The 26,072-nt window shown below is 50.1% G+C and overlaps 7 protein-coding genes across 7 annotated transcripts, besides 2 other annotated features; 5 read left to right on the top strand and 2 right to left on the bottom strand.

Moving 5' to 3' along the window:
* Positions 1 to 19,554: part of a sequence feature (contig 1.67 618..254221(-1)) that runs on past the window's edge.
* Positions 3,459 to 6,263, top strand: ANIA_04169 (putative telomere silencing protein Zds1; the record flags this gene model as incomplete). Its single annotated transcript, XM_656681.1, has 3 exons — positions 3,459 to 3,464; positions 3,698 to 5,998; positions 6,051 to 6,263. The coding sequence occupies 3 exons, from the start codon at positions 3,459 to 3,461 to the stop codon at positions 6,261 to 6,263; spliced, it is 2,520 nt and encodes an 839-aa protein (XP_661773.1).
* Positions 7,231 to 8,070, top strand: ANIA_10508 (SNARE domain- containing protein). Its single transcript, XM_050611309.1, has 3 exons — positions 7,231 to 7,368; positions 7,460 to 7,568; positions 7,636 to 8,070. Exons 1-3 carry the CDS (start codon positions 7,343 to 7,345, stop codon positions 7,792 to 7,794), a joined length of 294 nt encoding a protein of 97 aa, XP_050467348.1. The 5' UTR covers positions 7,231 to 7,342; the 3' UTR covers positions 7,795 to 8,070.
* ANIA_04170 (protein creD) lies at positions 12,292 to 14,764 on the top strand. The gene is made up of 5 exons (XM_656682.2): positions 12,292 to 12,412; positions 12,483 to 12,626; positions 12,691 to 13,009; positions 13,060 to 13,488; positions 13,539 to 14,764. Exons 1-5 carry the CDS (start codon positions 12,351 to 12,353, stop codon positions 14,376 to 14,378), a joined length of 1,794 nt encoding a protein of 597 aa, XP_661774.1. The 5' UTR covers positions 12,292 to 12,350; the 3' UTR covers positions 14,379 to 14,764.
* Positions 15,262 to 17,483, top strand: ANIA_04171 (PH domain protein). Its single transcript, XM_656683.2, has 4 exons — positions 15,262 to 15,756; positions 15,824 to 15,949; positions 16,021 to 16,113; positions 16,164 to 17,483. Exons 1-4 carry the CDS (start codon positions 15,622 to 15,624, stop codon positions 17,373 to 17,375), a joined length of 1,566 nt encoding a protein of 521 aa, XP_661775.1. The 5' UTR covers positions 15,262 to 15,621; the 3' UTR covers positions 17,376 to 17,483.
* Positions 17,853 to 19,065, bottom strand: ANIA_04172 (uncharacterized protein; the record flags this gene model as incomplete). Its single annotated transcript, XM_656684.1, has 2 exons — positions 17,853 to 18,591; positions 18,668 to 19,065. 2 exons carry the CDS (start codon positions 19,063 to 19,065, stop codon positions 17,853 to 17,855), a joined length of 1,137 nt encoding a protein of 378 aa, XP_661776.1.
* Positions 19,555 to 26,072: part of a sequence feature (contig 1.68 76..250663(-1)) that runs on past the window's edge.
* On the bottom strand, positions 21,273 to 22,923 carry ANIA_04173 (MFS transporter; the record flags this gene model as incomplete). Its single annotated transcript, XM_656685.1, has 3 exons — positions 21,273 to 22,356; positions 22,405 to 22,646; positions 22,699 to 22,923. The coding sequence occupies 3 exons, from the start codon at positions 22,921 to 22,923 to the stop codon at positions 21,273 to 21,275; spliced, it is 1,551 nt and encodes a 516-aa protein (XP_661777.1).
* On the top strand, positions 24,270 to 25,668 carry ANIA_04174 (lactoylglutathione lyase GLO1). The gene is made up of 5 exons (XM_656686.2): positions 24,270 to 24,337; positions 24,404 to 24,457; positions 24,524 to 24,559; positions 24,620 to 25,330; positions 25,380 to 25,668. The coding sequence occupies exons 2-5, from the start codon at positions 24,424 to 24,426 to the stop codon at positions 25,553 to 25,555; spliced, it is 957 nt and encodes a 318-aa protein (XP_661778.2). The 5' UTR covers positions 24,270 to 24,337; positions 24,404 to 24,423; the 3' UTR covers positions 25,556 to 25,668.

Here is a 26,072-nt window from a genome sequence, read left to right as displayed (position 1 = left end):
TGGAAAACGCTGAGAGGTAATGCACAAGTTTATACCGTCCTGCATATTTGATGAAGGATGCCATACAGTGCGGCCCCGTTTAGTCGATACAAGTCATCCCAGCAAAAAATATCGCCTAAACGAGGTTATCGCCAAGATGAAGTTTTTGTCATTATCTAGCATTACTAAGCCAACTATCTAAGGTACCCTGAGCCTTCGCCGTGATAATTTCACCCTCTATATCTCGCTCTAACCGCTCAAGAGATCTAAGAATAGGTGTTTTGGACGTATCCTGACCCTCCATATAAGAGATTAGAAGTCGTACAGCATCAAGAGCATCCTGAGGCTTTGGAAGAGGGGCTGGCTCGCCTGAATCATCATCCAGATTATTAGGATATATATCTGCATTTCCAGAAGCCTCAGCAATTAGTTGCTCAAGTAATGTATCTGAGGATATCTCATTCCCAGAGCTAATTGGCTCTGGAGACTCTTCTGCAGGGTTGAGAAAGAAGGAGATATCCATGCAGTCTGATAGCCTACCAGATTGCTGTACCTGCGTATAAAGTAGCCTTAGATCAGGTGCTTCAACTGGAAGCTCTATAGGATCCTGGACTAGCGTGCTCTTATAAAAGCAGGCTAGGATAGTTGAGCTTTGGACATCATGATGCCAGGCCCGTACAAGCCATTGTATGCAATCTAGAATTGTTACAGATTGCAGCGGATCCAGGTTCCTTTCATAGTAAGAAAGCATATATCTTAACCACTGTTTCCGATAATAGATCTTCAGGTTCTGGATAATCCCCTGATCAAGAGGTTGGAACCGGCTTGTTGAATTCTTTGGGAGCCAGCAGATGCGTACATTGGGAGGTGGTGGTGCCAGCTCTAGGCCAGAAAGATGTGCAGGGAGGTTGTCCATTGCAAGAAGGACTGATCGCTGGCCAATATGTTGATAGAAGTCCAGGAGCCATTCTCGCATGATAATTTGGTTCATCCAGGCTTTTTTGTTCCATTGCCACCGAATCCCGATTGCTGAGATATTGATATTGCGAAGAGCTCGTGGCGTACGTGCATTTCCAATTACCCAGAGTGGTAATCGATCAGATCCGGAGGCATTAACACAGCATATTATAGATATCCGACTCTTATCCTTCCTGATTCCTGGCCTATTAATGGAAGATAGACTCTGTGAAGGCAGCATACGCCAGAAAAGCCCAGTTTCATCCATATTATAAATATCCTCCTCATTATATTTGCCAGCAAATATATGTATTGCCTTCATCTCTTTCTCAGCCTCTTCTTGTACTGAGCCAGCTTCCCCGTGGTATGTCCGCTGCTTGATATTATAGCGTGTTTTGAATTGATGTAGCCAACCACTACTAAATGCAGGTAGGGGCTGATCACGATATTGAGGCAGAGAACTCCAAATTTGACGTGCTTTTTCAATAAGGATATCGCCAGTGATATATGCCCCTTTGCAATCAAGTATATGATGCCATTCATAAAGGATAGCTTCAAGGTCTTGCCACTGGCCAATGCCCTTGCGGGTTGCTGAGGATGGATTGCATTCAGAGTCAAGGTATTAATATTGTTGACTGAGGATATCAGAGACAGTAGACTGGCTCAAGCGGTGATTATAGCGAGATTGAAACCATGCTATACAGGCCTTCTGTGTTGGACGAGGAGACTGGCTATGAACCCAATCTCTTAGAGCCTTCCGCTGGACGTCAGAAAGTTTCTTTGGTGGAGCCATATATTGATGAAGTATCCAATAAGAATGAGATTTCAGATAGACAATATGGTTCTCGATATATCGGGGATCGGGGTTACATAGTAAAGCGAGGTATGATTATATAGGATGGAATTCATCCCACAAAAAAATATCGGCTAAGCGAGATTATCGGCTAAACGAGGATCGGCTTGGCGGGGCCGCACTGTACCATATTAGGCAGCCATCCAGGCTTGCAGTATCAATTACACGTGCAACTTACTCAAAGCTAAACTCCAGGCTCTTAAGTCACTAGGCTCACCTATCGTTCCAGGTGGTCACTTTTCAGGCTGGGGTGTTTGCGAGTCCTCGAGATCCGCGCAATTGAGGTCACGAATCAAGGGGCACGGGAACAAGAAATGCTCCGACAAGTGATCCGAGGGAGGGAGGCTGGACCTTTAAAAGCCCATGCGATGAGAAGACAAAACATTGTGACATTCCATACCTGTGAACTGCGTCGAGCTGGACTTTTGAGCTGGACTCTATGAGCTCATGGTTTGTCAACTCGCGTATCCCACGATTGAGGGAAAGGAAAGAGCCGATACCGAAGGTAAGTACCAAGCCTCAGAATGCTGCTTGCAATTGGACATCAGAAGGTCGTTCATCCATAGTGCCAAGGACTTATGTTCTTCCTAAGTAGATTTCTATAAGTAGGATTTGTGGACGCTCCGTAGTACGACACAAATTGGCAAGAGGCTATACGGGAGCCTTTTCCTTTCCACATCGAATATTGACAGCCATATCCGGGGTATATACTTTGTAAGATGAAACCGAACCGGCATCCAGCCTCCCAGTTCGTGGTCTTGAAATGCATATCATGACCTCATCCTCATGGGGTTCTCGTATTGAAAGCCCCTTGGCAGGCAGTCTAAGCCGTTACGCAGGGAGTGGATGTTGTGTGCGATCGTCAGATGAGAAAGGAACGCCATTTCGTCTGGTGCTGAATTCTGTAACCTGGCTTGTATTGCCATGATGACCAAAGCATGTTGACGCTGGGGCCAGGGAAATGGTCTGGATCGAGCACGCGGAGTGGCCTGGGGAATGAGCGACGGAGGACGGAGATTCTGTTGATCGTCGCTCCCTCAACTCCAGAATACTTATGACCTTGCTTTCATTACTTGAACCTTACTCCATATATTCCAGAATAATAGCAGCTTTACTTCTAATATCAACTGACTGAATAACCTTCCCACCTATCTGTTACAGAATAAAGAGCACAGCTCGTCTCCGCTGGGACCGACTGGCCAACCACAGCTCCCCAGCCCGGACCGTCTTGTTATTTTCGGCCGCATCGTCCGCTCTTTGCTTCCACCACCACCGGCACCCGTAGTGACCGGGCTCGACTTCTTATTTCCAGCCCTTCACGACTCTCGTTCTGTTTTTCCTCCCTTTCTTCTTGACCGAACACATCTAACCTCACCTCCTCACCGCTCTTGATCATACCTCCCGCGCTCTCGCCGTTTCTACCACGTTCTGCGGTCGCCGGATGATCAGCCGTCGTCCTCTCTTTCCGTTCAATCACCTTGGAGGTCGTCCCTCTTCCAGAACGGTTGCCCCCGCGTCCATGATTCCATGACCACCACCAACTACTTTTGCTGTTTTTCGGCCGTGGTGGTACTCTGACCTCCTCGCCACCAGGCGTGAACCCCGTCACCCTCCTGGTCTACCTGATTTCCGGTGCGAATTGTCAAAACGCCCTGGATAATCTGGTCCTATGCAGGTATGTCATTCTTCGTATTCTTGTCCGTCACCTATCAGGGTTGCCTTGAGCCCCGCGTCGTCTTTTTGAATCAGCAGCCATTTGTCTGAAACATCGCCTTCTGCCTTCCCGCTTTGTTAGAAGTCAGGGCAATCTACCCCTCAGTTCAAGGGCAAACGACGACATCTTATGCTTTAGTATCGAAATTTCTCGTTCATGGAACCTCTCTAATCATTGTTGCGCTTGCATTATAGACTACAGCGAGCTCCCCTGAAGCTGGTGGAGGGTATACGGCGCGGCGAGGCCATGTGCCTCAGCTGTCGATTAGCGATCCGAGTCATCATGTCACCGAGGCTATTGGACACATGTACGATGATGATTACGATAAACGGGAATCCAGACGTCTCAGCTACATCTCATCTCCGTTGAGCGAAGCCATATCGATCGTTCCCCAGAACCGGACAGGTGAACAACCTTCACAATCATTACGGGTGCCAGACGATTCCGATCGCGGTCATCCCCGACTTTCTAATGGCCACTCTCATCCTTCGATGGTTAGAACGAAGTCCTCAGATGATAGCCCGACATCGCCAGGGGCCACCGATACTGCCACCACTTCCTTTCCCCTCAACGACATTGATTATGAATCTGACCCGGCAGCGGTGGCGCAAGAACTGAATAACCTGGCTGCCATTCGGCGGATGTCAATGGATGTTACTGCGACCGGCGATCCCGATCTTCCAAGTTTCAATTTCCCCGTTCCCTCGATAGCCCCCTCACCCTCTGCCGATGAAAACGATACCTCGCGACTATTTTGGGTTCCTGCCCGCCTGCATCCGGAGCTGGCTCCGAAAGAGTTTAAGTCGTTTCTCGAGAGTAAATCGGAACATATCAAGCGCAGATCAGGCGAATTTTCCACATTGAGCCCTGAACGCCAAAATTCAAATAGTTCCCTCACTCGAAAGCGGTCTATGTTATCCAAGCAAATTGACAATGGCCAAGGCTACACGGATGGTGCAGAGCGGTTAGAGCGCAAACGGTCTCAGAATAGAGATCACCAAGGTCCAAATCTGCAAGAAATAGAAAGTCTAGTGGGCGAAACCTCGCAAAAGACCCCGATTGCCGCCACTCTTTTGGAAACTGTTCAGGCCCTTCACATCTCCCCCGAGGATGATCGGCCAATCCTTCCTCCAGCGCCGCCGGGTCACAGTCTCAGGCGTTCTACGAGAACCCAGTATCGGAAGGCTGGTAGCCTGAAGAAGGGTGAACGACCTTCCTATGCGAGAAGAACTGGTCGGATTGCTGATTCGAGGGATATGCCTGGCTCGCTCACTGGCCCTTCCGGCCGTGAACCAATATTAGGCCTAACTCGAGTGTCAACGGACCCTACTCCCAGCGTCACGCGCTCACAAGCCTTGGCCAAGTCGCAGGACTCGGACACAGGTGCGGCATTTGACTCGCTGCTAGAAGACACGCAACAAACAAAAGAAGGATTGACAGGGCAGCCGTTGACAGACTCCGGTAATAGGGTGAATCTGTCTCAGCAACCTCGGCAATGGGACTCACGTATCGATTCGAATGGGCGGCCGAGCGCCGTAATGCTAGACCAAAAGATCCCTGAGATTGTTGAAACCCCTGCGCCTGAGATTCATACACCGCCACAAAACTCACAGCGCAGCAGCACTTCAGTCCGTGTATCCAGCCATGATACTCCACTCCAGTCTAAGCCTGACAAACGGCCGGTCGCGTCTCGGACGCACTCTACCCATCCGACAGAGCCCGCGTCGACCTTGAGTGAATTTGCCAGTAATCCTCAGGTGTTACCAGGCAATACCACTAGAACGGACAATCTGTCGTTCATTCCAACTTTCCCAGAAGACCGCAAGTCCGAATCGAAGAAAAGCAAGGATAAAAAAGATTCAGATGGTGGGCGCAAATCGAGTTGGCATTGGTTTCTGGGCTCTGAGGATAAAGAAAAGGAGAAGAAGAAAGATAGCGAATCGAAAAAGACCAAAGCAAAGATTGCGGACAAAGTTCATGATGCTGCGAATATTCTCCCCGCTTCCAACGAATCCGCTCAACGGCGTGAGAGCACGGTTTTTGACCGACATGACGCGAGACTCGAAGAGGAGCGCAAGAAGGACAATGCTCGGAGATCGTCAGCGGAAACCAAAAAAGAGAAAGAGTCTGGTTTATTCTCTTCTATATTCGGTGGCAGCAGGAAAAAGAATAACGAACATCACCATAAAAAAAGTCTGTCCAGAACACTATCACCGGAGCCCCCGGTCCGCATACTACAGCCGGATGTCGACTATCCCTGGACCAGATTCTCAATACTAGAAGAACGAGCCATCTACAGAATGGCTCATATCAAGCTGGCAAATCCTCGGCGTGCTCTGTACTCTCAGGTGCTTCTGAGCAACTTTATGTATTCGTATCTCGCCAAAGTTCAGCAAATGCATCCGCACATGATGGTGCAATCATCGGCGTCACAACGTCAGCAAAAGAGCAGGGACCAATCTGATGAGTACTTGCAATATCAGAGGTATCAAGAGGTAAGCATTCAACCGCACAAGTATACGTTCTTAAAAATGCTAACGATTACAGTCCCAGGATCAGCATTATGATGATAGTTCGTATGATGATCCCCACATGTACGATTACGGCGATGATCCCCATCAATATCAGCAATATTCTCATGGAGGCAAGCACCAGGGCTATGACAATGGGAATGCATATGGCCCTGGGCACAATCAGTATGGGCACATGTCATTTGGTGACGATGTGCAGCTAGACGATGACGATGATGATATGTGGTGACAAGGCATCGTCCTTCATTTTGCTTGATATCTTTTTCCGCATCGCGCAAATACCCCCTTTGCGACTCCTGGTTTGATTTCGGACCTTGTACACTGATTCTTTCCTCTCTTACTTCCGCTTCTGTCCACATATCCTTGCCTCTATAGCCAGTGGGCTATGGTTGTCCTGCAATAAGTAAGCGCAAACACGGAATGAGCTGCCTGGTGCCTATACTTTTGTTCTGTGTCTCTATATAGCGTGTCGTCCAAGCTTCCATTAGGGAAGGCAGCCACGACATCACCTGTTACTTTGGTTTGATTTGTTCGCATAGCGTCTGGGGTTCTTCTCATTGGTTTCATTCACTTTATTTCAATCGTGTTCTCAGCATTCTTATTTGTCACCAAACACTTATGAACTGACGGTTGACGCCGATCTGGTTAAAAAAAATTTTTTTTAACTACTTTGTTCTCTTTCTCGGGTGACATACCTGGGACACGGCGGTTTCTTGATGTTAGCTACTGCAGGAGGCTGTATGATAGTAGACTGGATCACTAATTACGGTTATAATCTCTTCCAAGTCCCTGGTGCTTTTTCTCACAATTTTGCTGGTAGTGTTGTCGCCATGACCCCCGTTCAGTTGATCTAGATGCATCCATGCAATCGTCGTGGTCGAGCTGTACATCGGTAATAGTAACAAGCGCCCAGATTGACTGTGCCCAAGGCCATTTACATTCATATTGTCATGGCCCCTACTTGCCGCCAAGCGAATATTGCTGGTACTGGTGAGGATCATCGCCATTGTCGCACATTTGAGCAAATCATCATAAACCCATCAATCTATCAGTCCTGAACTGTGGCTGTGCCTATCATACTAATATGTCACGTGATTATGTATCCATCGTCATCGGCCCGCTTGGGGGTGATCGCCAACCCCGGACGCAGCAAACTGAACACCTAGAACATATCAGCAAGCTAACGCTTTCAAAGTCCAAGTGCTCTTTGTAAGAGACTCACCTGATTATTGTCGAACCGAGCGACCATACCGTGCAGTCAGTGTCTATCTGGTTTCAGAAGAGAAATTATCGTCTCCAGAGCTCGAAATGGCGGACGCCTACGAACGTGAACAGTACGGATCCAGACCCTGCCTCTACCTCTATTCTATTCAGCATCCACTACTTATACTTCGTGTTAGTCTGCTAACGTCTTGTTCGTCATAGACAAAACAACGAGCTTCTAAACTCCCTCTCGGGCAAAGTCTCCGCCCTAAAAAATGTCACGATCGATATCTATGATAATGCTCGGGACCAGGACACGCTTGACCACTCGGTGCGATAACCCGTCCTCTTTTATCCGCGTGGATGATGGCGTGCTGATCATTCCTGCTGAATTATAGAACCAAGTCTTCTCCTCCCTCTCCACAAACTTGAAAGGAAGCGCGAGCCGGCTTACAAGGATGGCGAGACAGGGTGACACGGTTGCTGTTCTGAAGGTTGCCGGCATCGTCATCTGCGCAGGGATTTTCCTTTGGTTGGTGCTGGGGTGGATCTTTTGAATACGATCTGCTGGCGTGGTTATGGCGTTGCATCTCATGCAAATGGGTGTTGGGGTGGGGTCTACATATATAATGCATTGAGGAGAAGAGAAAGTGCTGCAGGTATAACTAATCTTGCTGGCGAGATTAGTCTGCCTAGAGTGAGTTTCCGGAACTCATGGCCGTATTATTAATTGTCTGGCCGGTTTACTAAGCTTTCGCAGCGACCATTTAGGGTATGCTTGTCTATACTCGTACCTCATGCTTGTTGCACAAACTAAAGTATTGTTCTAGCTGGAGAGGCCTGATTTTTCTTATCAACTTTTATGTTAGCTCGACATGTATAATAGCCCTCCATTTATCGACATTTCAAGCGAGATCTGTTTGACTGGCGACTGTTAAGGTTTCACTGTATATTGGTATCTCTACATCCATTCGCTTTTTACCATCAATTTTTCTAGCCCCGACCTGGGCTCGGTTTGCAAATATGTGTTCAGCTTCTATAATTATCATGACACTCCTAAAGTTGGAGCCTACACTGATCTTTAAGGGGGTAGTAGCGTGTTTTATTAAGCAAAGTCCCAGGTGGCAGTATGCCAGTCCCTACATATGCAGAAATGGTGTATATATATATAGTTACAACATGTCTCAAAGCCCACCAACCACTGATACAAACTCACGCAGATTTCGGCTAGTCTACTAGGACAGAATCACAGCTTAGGCAAGACGATAAGAAAGTTAATAAAAAGTGGCAAAATTGACGTGGTTATCTCGCAAGTCTGAATCCGACTCTTGAGCCAGCCACTCTTAAGCCCTATCCTCGGGTGCTCAGCCTAGCCCGAAATATACCATGACCGCGCAAATCGAAGACTAGATCCTACCCTCCAGGCCTACTATTCTCAGAATGAAGCGAGTAGATCTAATACCATTCTCGGGATCTCGGCGCGTTAGCCGTACACCAGTTTGGCCTATACAAAATGCATGTATGCCGATTGCCGGTACTCGGGAACCCGACGTGACACTGATACCGATGTTGATGGGGACCCGCACCTCAGAACCAAGAGGATAGAGCTGATACGACGGTGATAGTGACGAAGGATAAAACACTCGAGAGGAAAGTGGATGTTGTTCGGTCTGTTCCAGACTCTGCTGAGCACCCAAAAAGCCACGATCTGCATCATTTGCCAAGTTAGGATTCAGGAACCCGAGAAGAACCCGCCAAATGCAACCTTCCCGCCTTTTCTGGCTGCCGGTGACCGGGAGATTTGATAACGAAATCCTGCCTTCCAGCCCAACATCAAAATCTTGACCCAAGACCAACTTGGCCAAGGATAAGGAGTTGAGGCCAGCCGGCGGGCCTCGAAAAACCTGAACGCCAAGTGGAGTTTACGGATGAGTCCGTCGCAGGAATCCGATAAGCGCGGGTAAATAGCCCTATCCACTCATTTCGCGTTTCTTTTCTTTTTCCTACTAGGAAGCGGCTCTCTTTATCGCAATCGCATAATTTTGGGAGTTGTGACTGGCGGGCTTGACTGGCGGGCTCAGCTGGCGGGCTCAGCTGCAAACCCGAAACTGAATTTTCAAATGCCCACCACGATTTATCACTCAGAGCACTAGTCTCAAAAATCTCCAGCGAGTGGGTTCGGCATTGCATTCCTCATAGAGACGCCGCGCCTGCAGAGCCTGAGTTATTTCTTGCCGGTGCTGGTGAGGTGAGTGAAAGTTCGGCATGCCGAGCGCGACCGGCAATCCGTGCTCCGGAGGCGATCTAGACCCGGTTCGTCTTGCGTACGATTTTTGCATGGATGTGGGACAGAGCTGCAGGTTTTGAGCTTGGGCGTTGATATCGTAATGTTATGCGTGTCTTATAGGCTGCGGCCTGCAGCCTGTCATACAGGAAGAAACGTGCACGGGTCACGGTTCTGTCAGCCACCACCATTATAATCTCAGAAAACCTGAGTTGTATCAAATCAGCAACCCTGACTCAAGGCGACTCAAGGCTATAGCCTATCGCAAATTGCGCCATGATTGCTCCACCCCTACGCAGCCTCGAAGGGCCCTTTCTGTGTGGGCCGCTCAGACTTGCATGGCGGCCTTACCCGGTAATTTCATGGGCCATGGCTGGTTACCCTGCAGCATGAACCTTGGAAGGAACTGGGCCGCGTTCTAGAAAGGAAATAGTGGTTGACACTGACATCTTGGTTGAGCTCATGATTGCGCGGTTCGATTCTGAAGTGCCTTTATTATACTAATTATAGCTGATCTGATATACCAGAGTAGACAAAAGGATTGGTTTATTGGCATGTTATTTGTTAAAAATACCTCGGTCATGATATCATGTTTTGCGTCAGAAACCAGGATGAAGAACCTGCTGGTGGAACCGGCGGCGCTGGTTGACAGCGGTCTGAAGGTGTCTGAAGGTTGGACAGAGTTGGACAGAGCGTCAATTAGACCGTTTCAGGTGTTCTGTTTGATGCGCCGTCGCCTAGATACTGGGAATCTGTACGCGAAGGTCATGGCGGTCAACAGTGAGTACAGTGCCGGAGTCCGCGACAGCCCTCCGGATCATGTGCTGGTTCCGGAAGATCCCGACCATACGGTTTAGGGCTATGATATGCGTTGTCTAGACGATAATATTGGAGGAGATATTCCATTCTAACAACATGTTATTGAGAGTCGGTGAATTAGCGGTGCAAATTTCATCAGACTCGGACGTAATTCGAGTTGTTTTGCCGGCCATAGTTGGGTATCCTGTAATGCAGGAGTCATGTTGCGCACCGACTGCCGAGATCCATTGGCATGGCTGTCGGCGTCGATCAACCGCACCACCACCGGAAAGACGATCCTTGACCTGACGTCTTCATACTTCATAAGAATAAGCTCAGAATCGTACAAATGCAGGTCGAGAATCAATTCTGATCAATTCTCATCAATTCCCAGTCTCCTGAGTAGCCAGTTCTCCGGTTATACCCAGGGATTGTCTGTCTTGCTAGCGATCCCAGTACGGTTTCATCGAACGGTCTTCTCCTTCGTTGCACTGAAAGTCCCTGCTCATGCATTTATAGTTGGTGGATCAGGAGGCGACGACAAGTTTACTGTACTTTGTACGAGCCAGGAGTAGGAGGTTCACCGAGCACCGAATGATCTTCGTGCTCTCCACTGTGGTTTTTGCAGCAATGAGCTTAGCTCTAGCGTTTAAAGACTCGACCCAGCTCATATTGGTTGAATCCACAACAAGTAGGCTGTATGGATGTATTGTTTCGTGTGAGGCTTAACATAATTTCCGTCATTGCGGTCATGCCACACAGACGATCATCAGGCAATTCTGCAGACGCGGTGCAGACGCGGCGCAGACATGTGTCAGTCGTACTAGTCAGTCGCCCGTACCTATTAGGAGGATCCTTCTAGAATAGGAATCTTCCCGATACAGTCATATCTCAAGGTCAGAGTTATCAGTAGAGACCAAGTAGATTGGCGTTGGTGTAACTTCCAGCTATCGAGGTTGCACAATAATTACCCGCCCCACACGTTGCCTGACAGCTCGCCACTGCAGACCTTACTCGATGGTAGAGGCACTAACCTTGCCAATATGTATTTCTTACTGCTGAGGAAGTATGCAGAGGTGTATACTCAAATAAGTCAGAAGTAGACGATCAGGGAATTGAAAACCAAATCGAGTCGATAATTACATGGAGGGCGCCGTCTCATGACAGCGCATCGACACGCGCCCGCCCATGAAGCCCCCCCCGTGATAAACAGGGCCGGCAACGGTGTTCCCGTTAGGCCACCGATTTGGACGGATGGGGATGAGAACGTGCAGATAAAGCCGGAAGATCCATGGCCGAGAAAAATATTACCCAGGACTAAGTGATCGCCAATATTTCGCAATCAGATAAATATACTGCCTGGCCCTCGATCTTACTCTTACTCTATAAGTACTCTCGGTCCCTGACAGTCTTTCACTGATCTTGGACGTTCGGCTTCCGCCTTGTTTCTGCTCGTCTTGGTCTTTCTACAGTCTGTCTACAGTCTGTCTATTAGTCTATCTGTTAGTCTGTCGTTGTCTATCTATTATCTATCTATTGTCTGTCGATTGTCTGTCGATTTGTCTGCTTGCCCTGCTTGAGGCTTCCAACGGGTGTGAATCAGGGTTGTCAATCAGCCGCTTTCTTTCAGCGCCGCGCTTTGCGCTCTAGCGCATGTTCGTCGAGATCGGTTATCGATTCCGGTGCAGAACAATACAGAAGTAAAATTTACCAGCTTAGTCAAACAGCATCGCATCATTCACTCCATACCCGTCGCCACAGCCCGTGCCGATAAAAAGACCCATCGCTGAGTGACGGAAACGGCTGTTTTGGACCCTCCCCACTTCAATTCATATCCTGGTGGGACCCGAAGATCGGTGCTCAGTGCCCTATCTGTGTCATACTTTTTTTTTTCCCTTTTTTCGCTTTACTCCGCCAGCCTTGGTTCCTATATTTCAGCTGGTCCACCCCCCTTGTGAGTGCGATAGCACCTCTCCCCTTCGCACCGTTTCTGTTGGTGCTCATACTTTCTTGTTGCTGCTCTGAGTCGCCATGGCGCTCAGCTTCTTCAGCGGAGGCGGCAGTGCAAGTCATGCAAAGTACTTTGATATCCGGTGAGTTTCTGCCGTCTCGGAACTTCGGTCCTTGGCCCGAACTCTGCTAATCCGTCCCTCCGCTGTCTAGACTCGACGAGGACTACATTGTTTTTCGTGGAGGTGAGCAAGAAGCCGCCAGTGCCCATCTAAGCGGAAAGCTCGTTCTCTGTGTGTCGGAGCCGATATCTATCAAACATATTCGGTTGCATCTCACTGGCATCTCGCGCGTCTGGTAAGTGCAGCATTCTTGGCGGGGTTACTTCGGTGAATGGTCTGCTGACAATGGATTTCACTAGTTGGCATCTCCCATCGAGCTCTGCCGGCGGCGGGCGCAAGAACTGGAGGGAGCGCGTATTCTACGAGAAGACCTGGAAATTCAGAGACGCGGGCAAGAGTAAGACCGAGATTCTTCCGGCGGGCAACTATGAATACCCTTTCGACGTCATACTAGAAGGCTCCATGCCAGAGAGCGTCGAAGGGCTCTCGGATACCTACGTCACGTATCGTTTCAAGGCCGAAATAGGCCGCAAGTATGCGAAGGACATCGTTGTTCGACGGCCGCTCCGCATCATCCGCACCCTGGAGTCTAGCGCCCTGGAACTTTCACACGCTATGGTTTGTGATTCCATCCTCGGTATGACGGTCACATGCGCTGACAATCACAGTCTGTCGAAAATATCTGGCCAAACAAAATCGAGTATTCCATCAGCACGCCCACCAAGGCCGTGATTTTCGGCACGAGTATCCGGGTCGACTTCAAGCTGATCCCTCTCCTTAAAGGACTTGGCATTGGTCAGATTATCTCGCAGCTCATAGAGACGCACGACCTCACTCTGAATCCGGAAGATCCAGATGCGATCCGCAACACTTACAAAACTACCCGCACCATAATCAACGATGAACATACCATAGACGAGGAAAACTCCTTAGAAATAATAGACGAAGCTGCGGAAGGGTTTCAGTTCTCGCGTACGCTCGACCTGCCCAAAACCTTGACGCGATGTCTGCAGGATACAGACACCAGGGGGATCAAAGTGAGACACAAGTTGAAATTCAGAGTGCAACTGCTCAACCCTGATGGGCATATCAGTGAGGTACGGAAAGGATAGCCTCCTGCTGTATGGATGCGCTAACCACAGTACAGTTACGGGCTACTTTACCGGTCTCGATATTCATCTCCCCGAACCTCGCGATTGATGACAACAACAACCTTGTCGATTCAAGCCCTCAGACGACCCAAAGAGCGCTTGATGATCTCGCTCAGCAAGCGCCTCCTTTGTATGGGGAACACCAGTTCGATCAGCTGTACAGCGAAGTTGATCCTTCCGGTTACCGCACCCCTGGTCCTGGAAGTGGTCCTGGTACACCTTTTGGCACGCTTAGTCGCAACCTATCCGCCGAGAACCTTGCATCCATGAATGCTATCACCCACACCGACATCTCCGCTTCAGCCTTGCACCATCGCTTGGTAAACCTTGATTTGCGCGGACATGGTCGGGTATCGGCATCAGAACATGATCATCTCGGTGTTCCTTCAGACAACGGGCCCCCCTCGGGCTCTAACACACACGGCTCCAACACCCACGCACCCGGAAGCCCAGAACTTTCGCGCAGAGCCTCAGACGAAGATGTCCACGACAACATACCCTCGGGAATGGCAACACCGTTCATCCCCCACTCTGCTGAGTTGGAGACGCTCAGTCGCGTGCCAAGCTATTCCACCGCTGTCCGTTCATCTGTTCGTCCACATGACAGCGATCTGCCAGATTATCAGGCCGTTGTTGCTGAAACTGTCCATATGTCAGCCCCCCAATCCCCCCAGCAAGCGCACATCCGGGGGTCTGGTACTGGTCGCGGATCGGACTCTTATTTTAGCGCACCCATGGATTTCTTTCATCGACCTGCTTTTCTCCATTCCCGAAGTCATAGTCATTCCGACGACGAACGCAGGATTCGTCTAACGCAAGCACGGGGCAGGGCTTAGACTCTTGCTTTCTATTCGACACTTCATGGTGACCTACTACGGTCTAACGATACCACGTGCTCCTGAAACAGATACCCGCCGCCCTATTCAACGGCCCGTTATTGAGCGATTCTAACCACCGCTGTTCCATTGAAGCCGGGATTCCACCACATATAATATTCCTTCGAACGACCACGTTACCAGCGCGGGACGCTGATTTGCATATATTTATAGAATCTCCTAATCTTCCACTCAACAAAGTACCCAGAGGATCTCGTTTTTGTATCTATATTCCAACATGTTCCTCTGTAAACGCGATTGTTTTGAGATCAGGGAAGGTCTACTGGCGTTTTAACATAGACGGACTGGAGTGGAAATTATGCCAATAAAAAGGGATGATGGAAATCAATAATGACTCCTTGCTATGAATTAAGTATCATATATGAACTATGGATATGAAGGGATAAGCTATAAGATTGAGACTGCTGCAAGGTCTCGGCAGTAGACGATCCCCCTTGTTGACAGAGCCATCTAGACATTCTTGCGTGGTTGTCGATCGACATATTCAGCGGATCTGAAGATCTTGCCGCAGAATTCCATTTGCGATCTGGCAAAGCCACATCTACTGGTGCGAAACTGATTATCGGGGTGTAAAACTAGCCAACCTCGATCTAAGCCTGTACCTGAAGATGGTTCCCGCAGAAAGAGCGTCGATCCGACAACACAGCCACACCTATGGACCCCTAAGATGGCAATGGGCCAATGCTGAGCTCCCAGCTGTATAGGCACCTAATTCGGCACTTCCATGGCGATCATGTCGTCACTAGCCCAAGGCGGTGAACTGCCCCTCCTGATCACAAACTCGACCTTGACCGTCTGCATCATTGGGAATTCTTTGGGATGCCCTCGACGTGGCCCCGATTTGAGCTCTTCATTGTTTTGGCGGCTGAGTACTTCGCTTCTCTCCTGATCTCGACTTCGTTGGTGCTTCACCATCTTTATCCTTCTCCGGTTCTCCCTTTACTTTCCGAGTTGGGCCCCGACCCACCCGTCCAGTCCACTTGGCTGCTATCATAAGAAGCCTTGACCCGGCCAGACTTCGAACTGCTGAGCAACATCAATTATCGTGGCTCCGGCGCTGCCCCTTTCCACAGGCACCACTGGTTCCTCAGCTATCTCCTGTGGCTAAATAATCCGCCATCTTGATACCTTAGGCCCAATTAATATCGTCCAGACAGCTCCGCTACAACGATAGTCGCTCAATATGTCGGCTACGTCTAGTCCGGTGGAGGCGAGGCTTCCGACCCGGTCCAACACCTTGCGTACTGTGAGTACGGGCACGGAGCGCAGGGCGTCTCTAAGCGACGACGAGGCGATCCCTGGAGGTGATAGCAATGAGGTATGGCGCTACTGAACTTGTCAATCATAGAGTATGGGTTTGGGGAACTAACGCTGCGTCTGGGTAGACTACGAACCTCCTCGTGGAGCGGCTTCGTGCTTGGAAGCATATGTGCGGGTACCTGGAGGATTATGTCTCCGTTACTGCCAAAGTGCAAAAAGGGTTGTCGAAGGATTACGAGAAAGTCTTGAAGGTCTGCTGATCTATTCGTGATTTGTGATATATCTTTGTCCTTCATTGGATACTGATTAGGAGGAATTGTAGACGGTCAACGAGCCGCTGAAGGAGGGTCACCATTTCTCGCAGAGTGCGGGTGGAGTTGCGTCTTTTTTCGAAAACATCCGTGCCAACACTCAGGTATGATGTCGATTGGGATGTGAAAGGGTAGGTGCTAATATGGAGCCTAGGGGATGATTAACTTGTATGCCGACGGAGAGAAAAACCTTAGGAACTCTGTGCTTCCGACATTGGAGAAACTTCACAAGGAGATCAAGGCCAAAGCGAAGGAGCTGCAGACCGGTGCTTCGAAAGCTGCAAAAGCCGTTGAGAAGGCCCGGAATGTCACCCAAAAACACATTGAGCTTCTCGGCCAGCAGACTGCCGCTCTCGATTCAGCAGCCGGGAACAAGCTGGACACCTCGCATGATCCTTACATTGTTCGCCGGGGCGTTATCCATCGTCTTAACAAGCAGGTGATTGAAGAGAACAATAACCGGCAGGAAATCATCACGGTGCAAAACAACTTCCAGCAGTTCGAAGCGCATGTGCTGCAGACCATCCAGGCTGCAATGGAACAACTGGTCGTATTTATTACTGGACAGACCGAGCGCCAGAAGACACTGTACAGCGACATTCTCGGTAACCTACAAAGGATCCCAGCCGAATTTGAGTGGGTAAACTTCATGACTAGAAATGCTTCCTCGCTCGTTGACCCAGATGCTCCGCCACGGTCGATTGCAAACATTAACTTTCCCAACCAGGACCACCCCGCCACGCAGCCGCTAATCTCAGGAACGCTGCAACGGAAGTCTCGCATGGCGCTCAAGGGTTACAGCAGCTTCTTCTACGTTGCCACCCGTGCCCGATACCTGCACGAGTTCAAAGACAATGACGACTTCAACCGCGACCCGTCTCCCGAGATTTCCCTTTATCTACCAGACTGCCATATTGTCTCCGTCGATGAAGTCAAACATACCTTCACAATCAAGGGCAAGGACGTTTCCAGCAACGCTATCGGTAATGCCTTTCACACAAACACCGAGTTCGTCTTCAAAGCCGGCTCCGCAGCCGAGGCGAAGGAATGGGTGAACATCCTCAGGGACGCCGCGAAAGCCCCAATCGCAACCACCACTGCTGCCGCCGTTAGCCCATCGACCGTCACCTCGCCAACTAGTCCTGGCGCAGCGTCCACAGCCACAGCCGCTCCTGTTCAGCCTCCCGCATACGAGAAGGAATCCGGTGCGGGAACTCCACCAGCTGTTAGCCGCACCAACACCACTGCAACAACAGCCAGCACTGCTGAGAAAGTTCCATCTCCTGTTAGTGAGAAGACCGAGGCTACGGCCGCTGCACCATCGACAGCAGCTGCGGCTGAGAAGGCTCCCCTGGAGAAGTCGTGATTGGATATACCTACGTATTTACGTTTGATGATCTATACTCATATCTATATCCCTTTTGATATATATGTCTATATTATGATTATAATTTGGTTATTTGGATATCTTATCCTTTGATTTCACCTTATCCTTCATGATTTTCTAGAATAATCATTCCAGTGGATAATGGATTGCCTTGGTCTTGCTGGCTAGTGAGGTATAAATAATGCGTTACCTATGACATGGAAAGAGGCTCGTGACATTCATTCGGCCCTAGGCGCTAATCAGGACTTATATCTGCAGTTTACAGAGGCCAATCATATAATGGATTCGTCATCGTAGCGCCGGATTTGTCTAATGTGCTATGATCTGGATGGGTGAAAACTTGTATTTACTTAGGCTAGGAGTATACCGAGGTTAGTGTGACATCGCACGGATTGTACAATATACGCGCTATATCCGTGATCGCCGAGACAAACTGAACGACCATGGAGGTAGGGATTAGAAATCCTCAGGACTCTCCAGATCCTCCAACTTCTGCGACAGAAACCGGCCTAGCGCTGCTGACTTGGATTCTAGAGCCAGGAGAATGGATGGGGGGGTGGAGAGGTTGAGGCTTGCGAGGCGCTCGAGGTCGCGGGATCGGTCGACTTCGTATTGGGATTCGAGTTGCGCCTCTGTCATGTAGCCGCCGGCGGGGGCGGCGGTTGGTGTTACTGTGGACGCGGATGAGGAGGTATTATTTGTGTAAGGGCTTGTACCATTCATATTGGCGCTAGCTGCGGATTGAGTTTGAGGTGTTGACGCGGCTGTTGATATTGTGCTATTGTTGCCTGTGCCTGAAGCTGTGCCTGGTCCTTGCGCCGACTCCGTGTGTGAGTAGGCTGCCGATTTTGGGGAATCGGGCTTAGAGTTTGCGAGAGTCTGGTTCTCGGGAGCTGCGTCGGCGAGCTTCGATGGTCCCACAGCGGCAAGAAGGACCTTGTCTGCGATTTTTGTCACAACGGCGACGAGGTCGTCAAGCTCGAAGACGATCGAGCCTACATCGCCTAGGGATACCGATTGTGCTGTGACGTATGACGATGGGTGGCTGGCAGGGTTGACGCCGGTGAGGTTCCCACTGGAGGCGTTCTTCGCGTAGCATGTGTACGCAGCGCCGTAGGTAGCGCTCAGGTTACGAAGCTGGCGGGATGGGAGGGGGGAGGCGTAAGCAAAGATGGCGCCGTTGGTGGCGAAAACGCTGTATGTGCTGTCAGCGGCGAGCCTAGTCTGAGACTCCTGCGTGGGCATGCGCATGCGCATGCAAGGGGACGCACAGGATGGATGTGATTTCTGGCGGCGAAAGGTTATCCTCTAACAGGTCGGAGAGGGCCTCCGCGTCCAGCATTTTGATATCCGGTAGACCGGGGATCATGGTATCGTCGTGGTCGTAGCACTCTCCAGCTACGATGTCTTCTTCCGAGTTGTCGTCGTCGTCTTCCTCGTCCAGGACCCAATCCTTAGGTGGTGACCACAAACAGTCTTCTGGGAAGAAGAAATGGTTATCCCAGTAATCCTGATCGTCGTGTTCGTATACTATAGGGTCTGGTGAGTAGTCAAGGAGGTCCTGGGCGTATTTGACTTGACTGCGTGCCCAGTAAGGACGATGATGGGGGTCGGCAAAGCCGCCAGGTTTAGAGAAACCAGTGTGCACTGGATGCTTGAATTCAGCCATTCTGCCGTCAAGTGATATGGGAATAGCAGCAAGATGGGAGATCAAAAATAAAGACTGAAATAAAATGAGATAATATGAGGGAGATTGCTAGGATATTATAGATGTCATCGACGGATAGGCAGAGATGTAGACTCAAATAATGAAAGTCAACAGTCAACGTGACACAACGCTACACAAGAAGGGGGGACATCGCCTCTTTTCTCTCCCAGCTGGGAATGAGCAGGGACCGCCATGCAAGGCAAGAGTCATATCTCCCAGTCAGAATCGGCAAGATTGAGAGCCAGGCGCGCTGAGTTGGTTCAAGAACGTGGGGAGAGGCTGGGTGGGGGGGCGCGAAGCTAGCAAGCCAAAGGCTGCATACAGTTGTCGCAGCATCGTGTCTGACGGCACCAAATGAGAATGAGGGATAGGGAAGATCCGGGGACCAGGAGCAGAAAAAGAAAACCAGAGCGAAACATATAGCTTTAGAGCAGCACTGACGGGCGGCCGCCAGAGTGATGTGCAATCGGGCAGAAGCCAGAAACGACGGGGTCGAAGAGCAGAAAGATCCACGAACCTTGCAAACTGCCCACCTGTGAGAGCTGACGCTGCGCAGCAATATAGGCAGAGTTATTGCAGCCGGCTGCAGGCGATGATAATGTCTAGTCAAAAGCGGACGGCGGTCGTCTAAATGTTACTGGAAGATGTGCAGAGTGAGACTGGAGTCACTGGACTGTACAGAGCTGGAGCAAGTCGAAGATGGAGCTAGAGCTAGCGGAGATAGACTAGCCGTTTATGGAAAAGCGCAGCGCCGCTTTAAAAGTCTTACACTTCTCTGGCAATCCCACTCCAGTTTTCTCTCCGTCTGTCTGCACAAGACGAAACCTGGAATAACTCAACGAGTCATCATATGATCGCCCAGCTGTCATGATCGGCCCTTCTGCGCTCGGGACCCTGACTTGAAAAGAAAAAAGAAATTACGACAGCCGAGCTAAGCGTCGTATTACTCAGAGAATGAGTACCGATGACTGTTGTCCTCGCCCGGAGCATTCCTCGCCCAATAATGAAGCCCGTCGCATCGCTCTTGCTCCCACTGCTTGCACGAGCCCAACAAGACAGGGCGACACGATTGCGCATCTCTGGTATCGGGTGTTGGATGCGGAGTCAGTGGTGGTGAGCCATTTTTCTCAATCGTCAAGCCGTATGGTTTCTTTTTCTCTTTTCCTTCCTGCCTTGCTTCCTTGCTCTAAGGCTCTATTATGATTGTCCGAGCCGTGAGTCGCCAGTGAGTCGCCAGTGGCTCGCCGGTGGTTCGCCCTGGCTAGGGGCTCTGGCCCTGCCGTCTCCCGTTCTCCCGCCATGCCGAGGGTCACGTCGGTTCTTTCTCAGTCTGGAATAGTCTGAACTGGCGTCGAGATGTCAGATTGCCATGACACACAATGGAGCATGGACTCGGCATCCAAGAGACTTGGCTTCGCTTCCTGTAAGGTCTGAGCTGGGAAATTGGGGACACATTGGGCCATGCTACGTGTTGCTGACGGGCTTTCCAGAAACTTGCTCTGCTGAGTACTGATCACCAACCAGTCATCAGACCCGCAGCCCCAGTTCGTTGGCAGTCTCATGCCTGCAGCCAGTCTAGGATCACGTTCTGCACTATGCAAGGCCGTTCAAGGATTGCCTCTGGGATAATGCGGGACGTCATCCGACGGGATAAGCCTTATTTGCAGTCAGCTGATGCCCGGCTTCGTTAAGCCATCTTGCAGTAGTAATCAAGACCTCAGGGCTCATAGAAGCCATCCGGATCGGTGAAGACACTGATGCTGTTAAAGTTCGACGTCCGAGTGGATTCACATCGCAATCCCACTTAAATGAGCTCTTTGATCTGTGACAGCGTGCGCGGGGACTGGATCCTCGACCCTGCAAGCCCGGACATTTGTTGTCACTCCACTAATATTTCCCGTTTCGGCCTTTCTGGGTGCACGTGGGCTCAAGGAAGTCGGCGGTTCGTTACATACTCGGGACGCGCTTAGAGACTACACGAAAGCGCTAGGCCCCAGTTGTAGTACCTTCCAGATGCAGTAAGATGTGTTGGGTATGGGAGATCCAGGCTCCATCTGTGCTAGTTGTTTTGGGACCCAGCTATGAACTGAAACGTCGTCTGTGTCTGGCGTTTCGCTCGGTCAGCCCGAACACTGCGGCACGGCTAAATTGGAAAACTACCCACTAGACTAAACAGTCCGCTTCCCGCGACTCTCAAAAGGTAATGATAAACTCGTGATGATCAACGCCGCATATATTCCAGCACAGATAAACAACGGCACTGTCGTCTGGACATTCGCAAAGCTCCCGACCAAAACACCCACGATCCCACCCACTCTGTTGAGGACTACACAGAGCCCATACCCCGTCGCTCGATGAGAACTAGGTAAAATCTCTGGCGTATAAGCGTATATTGTCCCGTAGTAGATGTTAGATGCCGCCGTGATGGCCGCTGAGACCCCCACGTTCTGCGCTGGCGTCTTGATCTGGGTATAGCCAAACTGCAGCGCTGTGGTGACGGCGGCGCCGATAGCTAGGGTTCGTCGGCGCCCAATTAGCCGGAGCTCAACGAGGACGGCCGCAATCACGGGCCCAATCAAGCCTGCTACCTGGTTGATGGCGTAGTTCCGCCAAGTAGTGTAGTTGGAGTTGTCGCCGGTGTCTGCGCCGCGGGATTGGAGGTAGTATGGCAGAAAGACACTGTACAGCGGCGACACAGTTCCAATGAGCAGCCAGTTGATGATGATCATTACGGTCGAATATGTCAACTTCTTTGTACTAAACAGACCCGTGAAATGGCTTGCCAGGCGCAGAGCTGAAAAGACGGATTTCTCTGTGCCCTGCACACGGCCTTGGGATGACAGCTCCTCTAGGGTAAGACTAAATGGACGGTTATATTTCTTGGATAGGTTGGAAAGAATCTCAATCAGCTCATCGTCACGATTCTGGCTCACTAGCCACTTGGGTGTCTCTGCCATGCGGATCAGAACAAGGCGCAAGATACTCGCAACAAGTACGAGACCGCCGCAGGTAATATGGAGGTATCTCCAGCCCATGTTAGCGGCGCGGGTGCATTCGGCAACAGTAGCATCAGGATGGCAGCTATAATTGCTCATGAAGGCCCACGCCAGTAAGCCGGTAATTGTGTATCCAACGGCCCACCAAACGGCCAAAAAGGTCACGAGCCAGGAGTGAGATACCGGAAGAAACTCCAGAAAGTTGGTTGCATCCAAGACATAATTCCCGCCTGCTCCAGCTGAGTATATTGCAACCCTGACCGATTAGCCCATTAACAAGAAGAAAGGGATGTGAATAACACACATGGCGCAGAAGGAGACGTAGTTTGGCATTCCGCCAGCAATGAGCACAAATGTGGCGCAAATGAAGAGGCTTGAGTTGAACGCCAGCTTACGCCCGATGACATCGGCAGAGAAGCCCCAAACAGCAGCGCCGACTAGAAGACCGATCTGCGATGCAAGAGCCACTCCAGCGATATGCTTGCTTGGATTGCCGAACTCCTGCGTCACAGCTGGCTGAGCGATGGACTGGCAGACGACGAGCAGCTAAGGATGTCAACATTCAAGAGTATCAATCAGTCGTTAGTGAGAGGTATACCGAGTCGACCGCGTATCCGAAACCATTGAGAAAGAACAGTTTCCACTGGAAAGGAGTCATTCCTATCTCATCAATTGCACTGTTGACCGACGCCATCTTCTTGGCCAAAACCTCATCTACGGTTGCCAGCTCTTTCTGTAAGCTGGTATCCTCACCCCCTGTTGGCGGATGATTCCCCCCCACCCTTGACTCTGTAGTAAAAGGATTTTTGATAAGAAACGACATGGCAAATGAGGCGATCGGGATAGAGAAAATGAGATCTGTAACAGATAAGTCTCAGGAACCATCAGTATTACCCTGGTATGACGAATCTGATCCTAGCAATGAGTGATCGAACGTGCTTTCATGTGGCGATGAGGTGATGTTACTTCCTGATAAACAGAACTAAACAGCTAAGTATAAAATATTCGAAGCTTCTAATCCCGGTCCAGCATAAGCGTAATCTGAAAAGGAGATTGAAGCCGAGAAAGCCTCGACTATTTTTAACAGAGGGAGGAGCGATGAGTGCAACCCGCCAGTCCTTAGCGGTGAGGTATACCATAATGTCAAGTACAAGACACTGCGGAAGAACTGCCCGAAACCAGGTGACAGAACCTAAAAGCATACCCATCTTATATGCTCACATGCCTTCAAAAGGTTCCAGGAAACGCATTTAGACCTATCGTGCTCGTCGAACAGAGGAGAACTTTGGAAGGGAACTAGAAGGCTGGACGATCTTCATCCCACCTAAATCGTGATGGCCAGGCCGTCGAAACAGTATGCGGGAACACTAAATCTATATCTTTAGTAAATCGAGTTACCTCGACCTGCAGCATGACCAGTGCTCAAACTGGCTTCGCAGAGAAGGTCGTCAGCGCATCAATCTTCCGGTACAAGAAACTCAGTCCGGAGCATCGTGCTGGTAGCCGCTGGGTAGGGCCACTCCATCTTTGAGGGTCGGGCTGACACCAATTTAAGGAGGTCTTCTGTTATCGAAAAAAGTGAAAAAAAAAAGGGCTGGAAGGTCAGCTCATATTTTCGAGAGAAGGATTGTAGCACTTCGCCCTTGATTGGTCTCAAGAGCTAACATCCTCAGCATAACATTCGAACAAAGTAGATTGATTCATCGCCATGTATCATCCTAGGACGTATAGGTTAAGGCCTTCCACGCGGGACATATTTGAGATCGATGTTCGTGGTATGCGCTCTTCGCACATCCACTGATGTCTTTGCAGAGCTCCATTCCAATATTTTCATTTGAAGTGAGCCTCCTACACAATGCTCAGGTTGGTGAGAGCACTGGGAAATGTTTCATTCAGAGCGGCTCATGGTCGAGAAGCTTCCGATATGGTGGTGACACGATTTCGCCAGTCAGAGTACCCCTTTCAGCTTGGGATGCATAGTTTAGTGACTCTATACAGCAGTTGATGTAGTTTCGATCTGATTAGTATTATTAATGGTTGCTGTCGGAGTAGATTGCTGTGGGCGGAATAGCGTCATAGCTCGTGCACCCCACCTTCTCTTCTCTTCCACTCGTGGGCTTTTCTCCAACTGGCCTGCAACCTCAAAACCCCTCACTATCCCTTCATGCTGGGAAAACGCTCTCTCTTCTCTCCCGTCTTCCTCAGGGTCCTCAACCCCAGATTTTCCGTCCTGCCAAGTTCGTCATTCATGTCTAACTCATTAGGGTTCCCCGCTTGAGCAGTTGCAGCTGACCGTGTCATAGCTAGTAGATCTCTCGCGACAATGGCGACCGATACATCCACCTACAAGCTCAACCGTGAGTTTTACTTTCCATGTTGCTCTCACAGACTCCCCAACTGACAATGGCATTTTTACCTCCTAGATACCATGCTTCGGGTCAAAGACCCCAAGAGATCGGGTAAGTTCAATCCGGAATTGCATTGCTTGGCGTAGCTAACAAGCCGGACCTATCATCTAGTTGAGTTCTACAAGTTCCTTGGCCTGAACCAAGTCCAACAGCTCGACTTCCCGGACAACAAGTTCTCCCTCTACTTTCTCGCCTACAACGGGCCCCAGTCCCTCCAGGGCGACCGTCACTGGACAGACCGCAACGCCGTTCTCGAACTCACCCACAACTACGGCACCGAGAACGACCCCAACTACAGCATCACCAACGGAAACACCGAGCCGCACCGGGGCTACGGCCACATCGCCATCTCCGTTGACAACATCGAGGCAGCCTGCCAGCGGCTCGAGGATGCCGGGTACGCGTTTCAGAAGAAGCTTACCGAGGGTCGCATGAGGCACATTGCTTTTGTTAAAGATCCCGATGGCTACTGGGTTGAGATCATCAAGCGCAGAGACGAGGCTATGAGTACGTCTACGGATCCGGCGACCTACAGGCTGAACCATACCATGCTCCGCGTAAAGGACGCCGAGGCCAGTCTCAAGTATTACCAGGAAGTCTTGGGTATGACGCTTGTAAGGACGATCGAGAATAAGGAGGCTGCGTTCAACCTCTACTTCTTGGGATACCCGGCGTCGAACCCGCAGGCGACTGAGGGCGCCAATAATCCGGTTGCCGAGTGGGAGGGGCTGCTTGAGTTGACGTGGAACTATGGCACTGAGAAGCAGGAGGGCAAGGTCTACCACAACGGGAACGACGAGCCGCAGGGATTCGGCCATATATGTATGTTGACTACTCATCTTGCACTCAATATCGGCTCTAACATATATAGGTGTCTCCGTGGACGATTTGAACGCGGCCTGCGAGCGGTTCGAGTCTTTGAAAGTGAACTGGAAGAAGCGTCTGACGGATGGCCGAATGAAGAACGTCGCGTTCCTTCTCGACCCAGACGGATACTGGATCGAGGTTATTCAGAACGAGGCTCTTAAGCGCACCAGCAACTGGTAATTCAGGCTATTTGCGCATATATGATTATATAACTACATAACCTGTAAAGCTTGTGTATCATCTGGTAGCGGCTCATGGCAACCGCGCTGTAATCCCTTCCTAGGTGACTCGGCATGTACCTGTTTACTTCGGCAATGATAGAAGGAATTTTCACACCCATATAGGTACTATTTGCTTTACCTGGGCTTACGTCCTGTAAACCGGCTAGCTTCAAATCCCATATAGCTCCACCTAGGTTTTATTGACAGGATGCAAGATCAGCCTACTGCAATTGACGAAAGGCTATCTTGTGCATGCACAATGACGTACTAGTCATTCCCAGTACTTAACCAAGCTAGATCGCCGTAACTTGAGTCCAGCGAGAAAACAACTGTTCTTTGTAAACGTGAGACCAAGCCTCTTGTCTACATTCAACTCCCTTCAAGCCCGCATTTTCTACAGTCCATATCTACATACCAACACAGGCGTATTGTTCAAGCACGATGCCGACCTATATGGTACGTCTTCAGCCCTCAAC

Source organism: Aspergillus nidulans, chromosome II (assembly GCF_000011425.1).
Source record: "Aspergillus nidulans FGSC A4 chromosome II".
Taxonomy (NCBI): Eukaryota; Fungi; Ascomycota; class Eurotiomycetes; order Eurotiales; family Aspergillaceae; genus Aspergillus; species Aspergillus nidulans.
The sequence above is the reverse complement of the archived record's forward strand: the minus strand, read 5'-3'. Positions and strand labels throughout refer to the sequence as shown.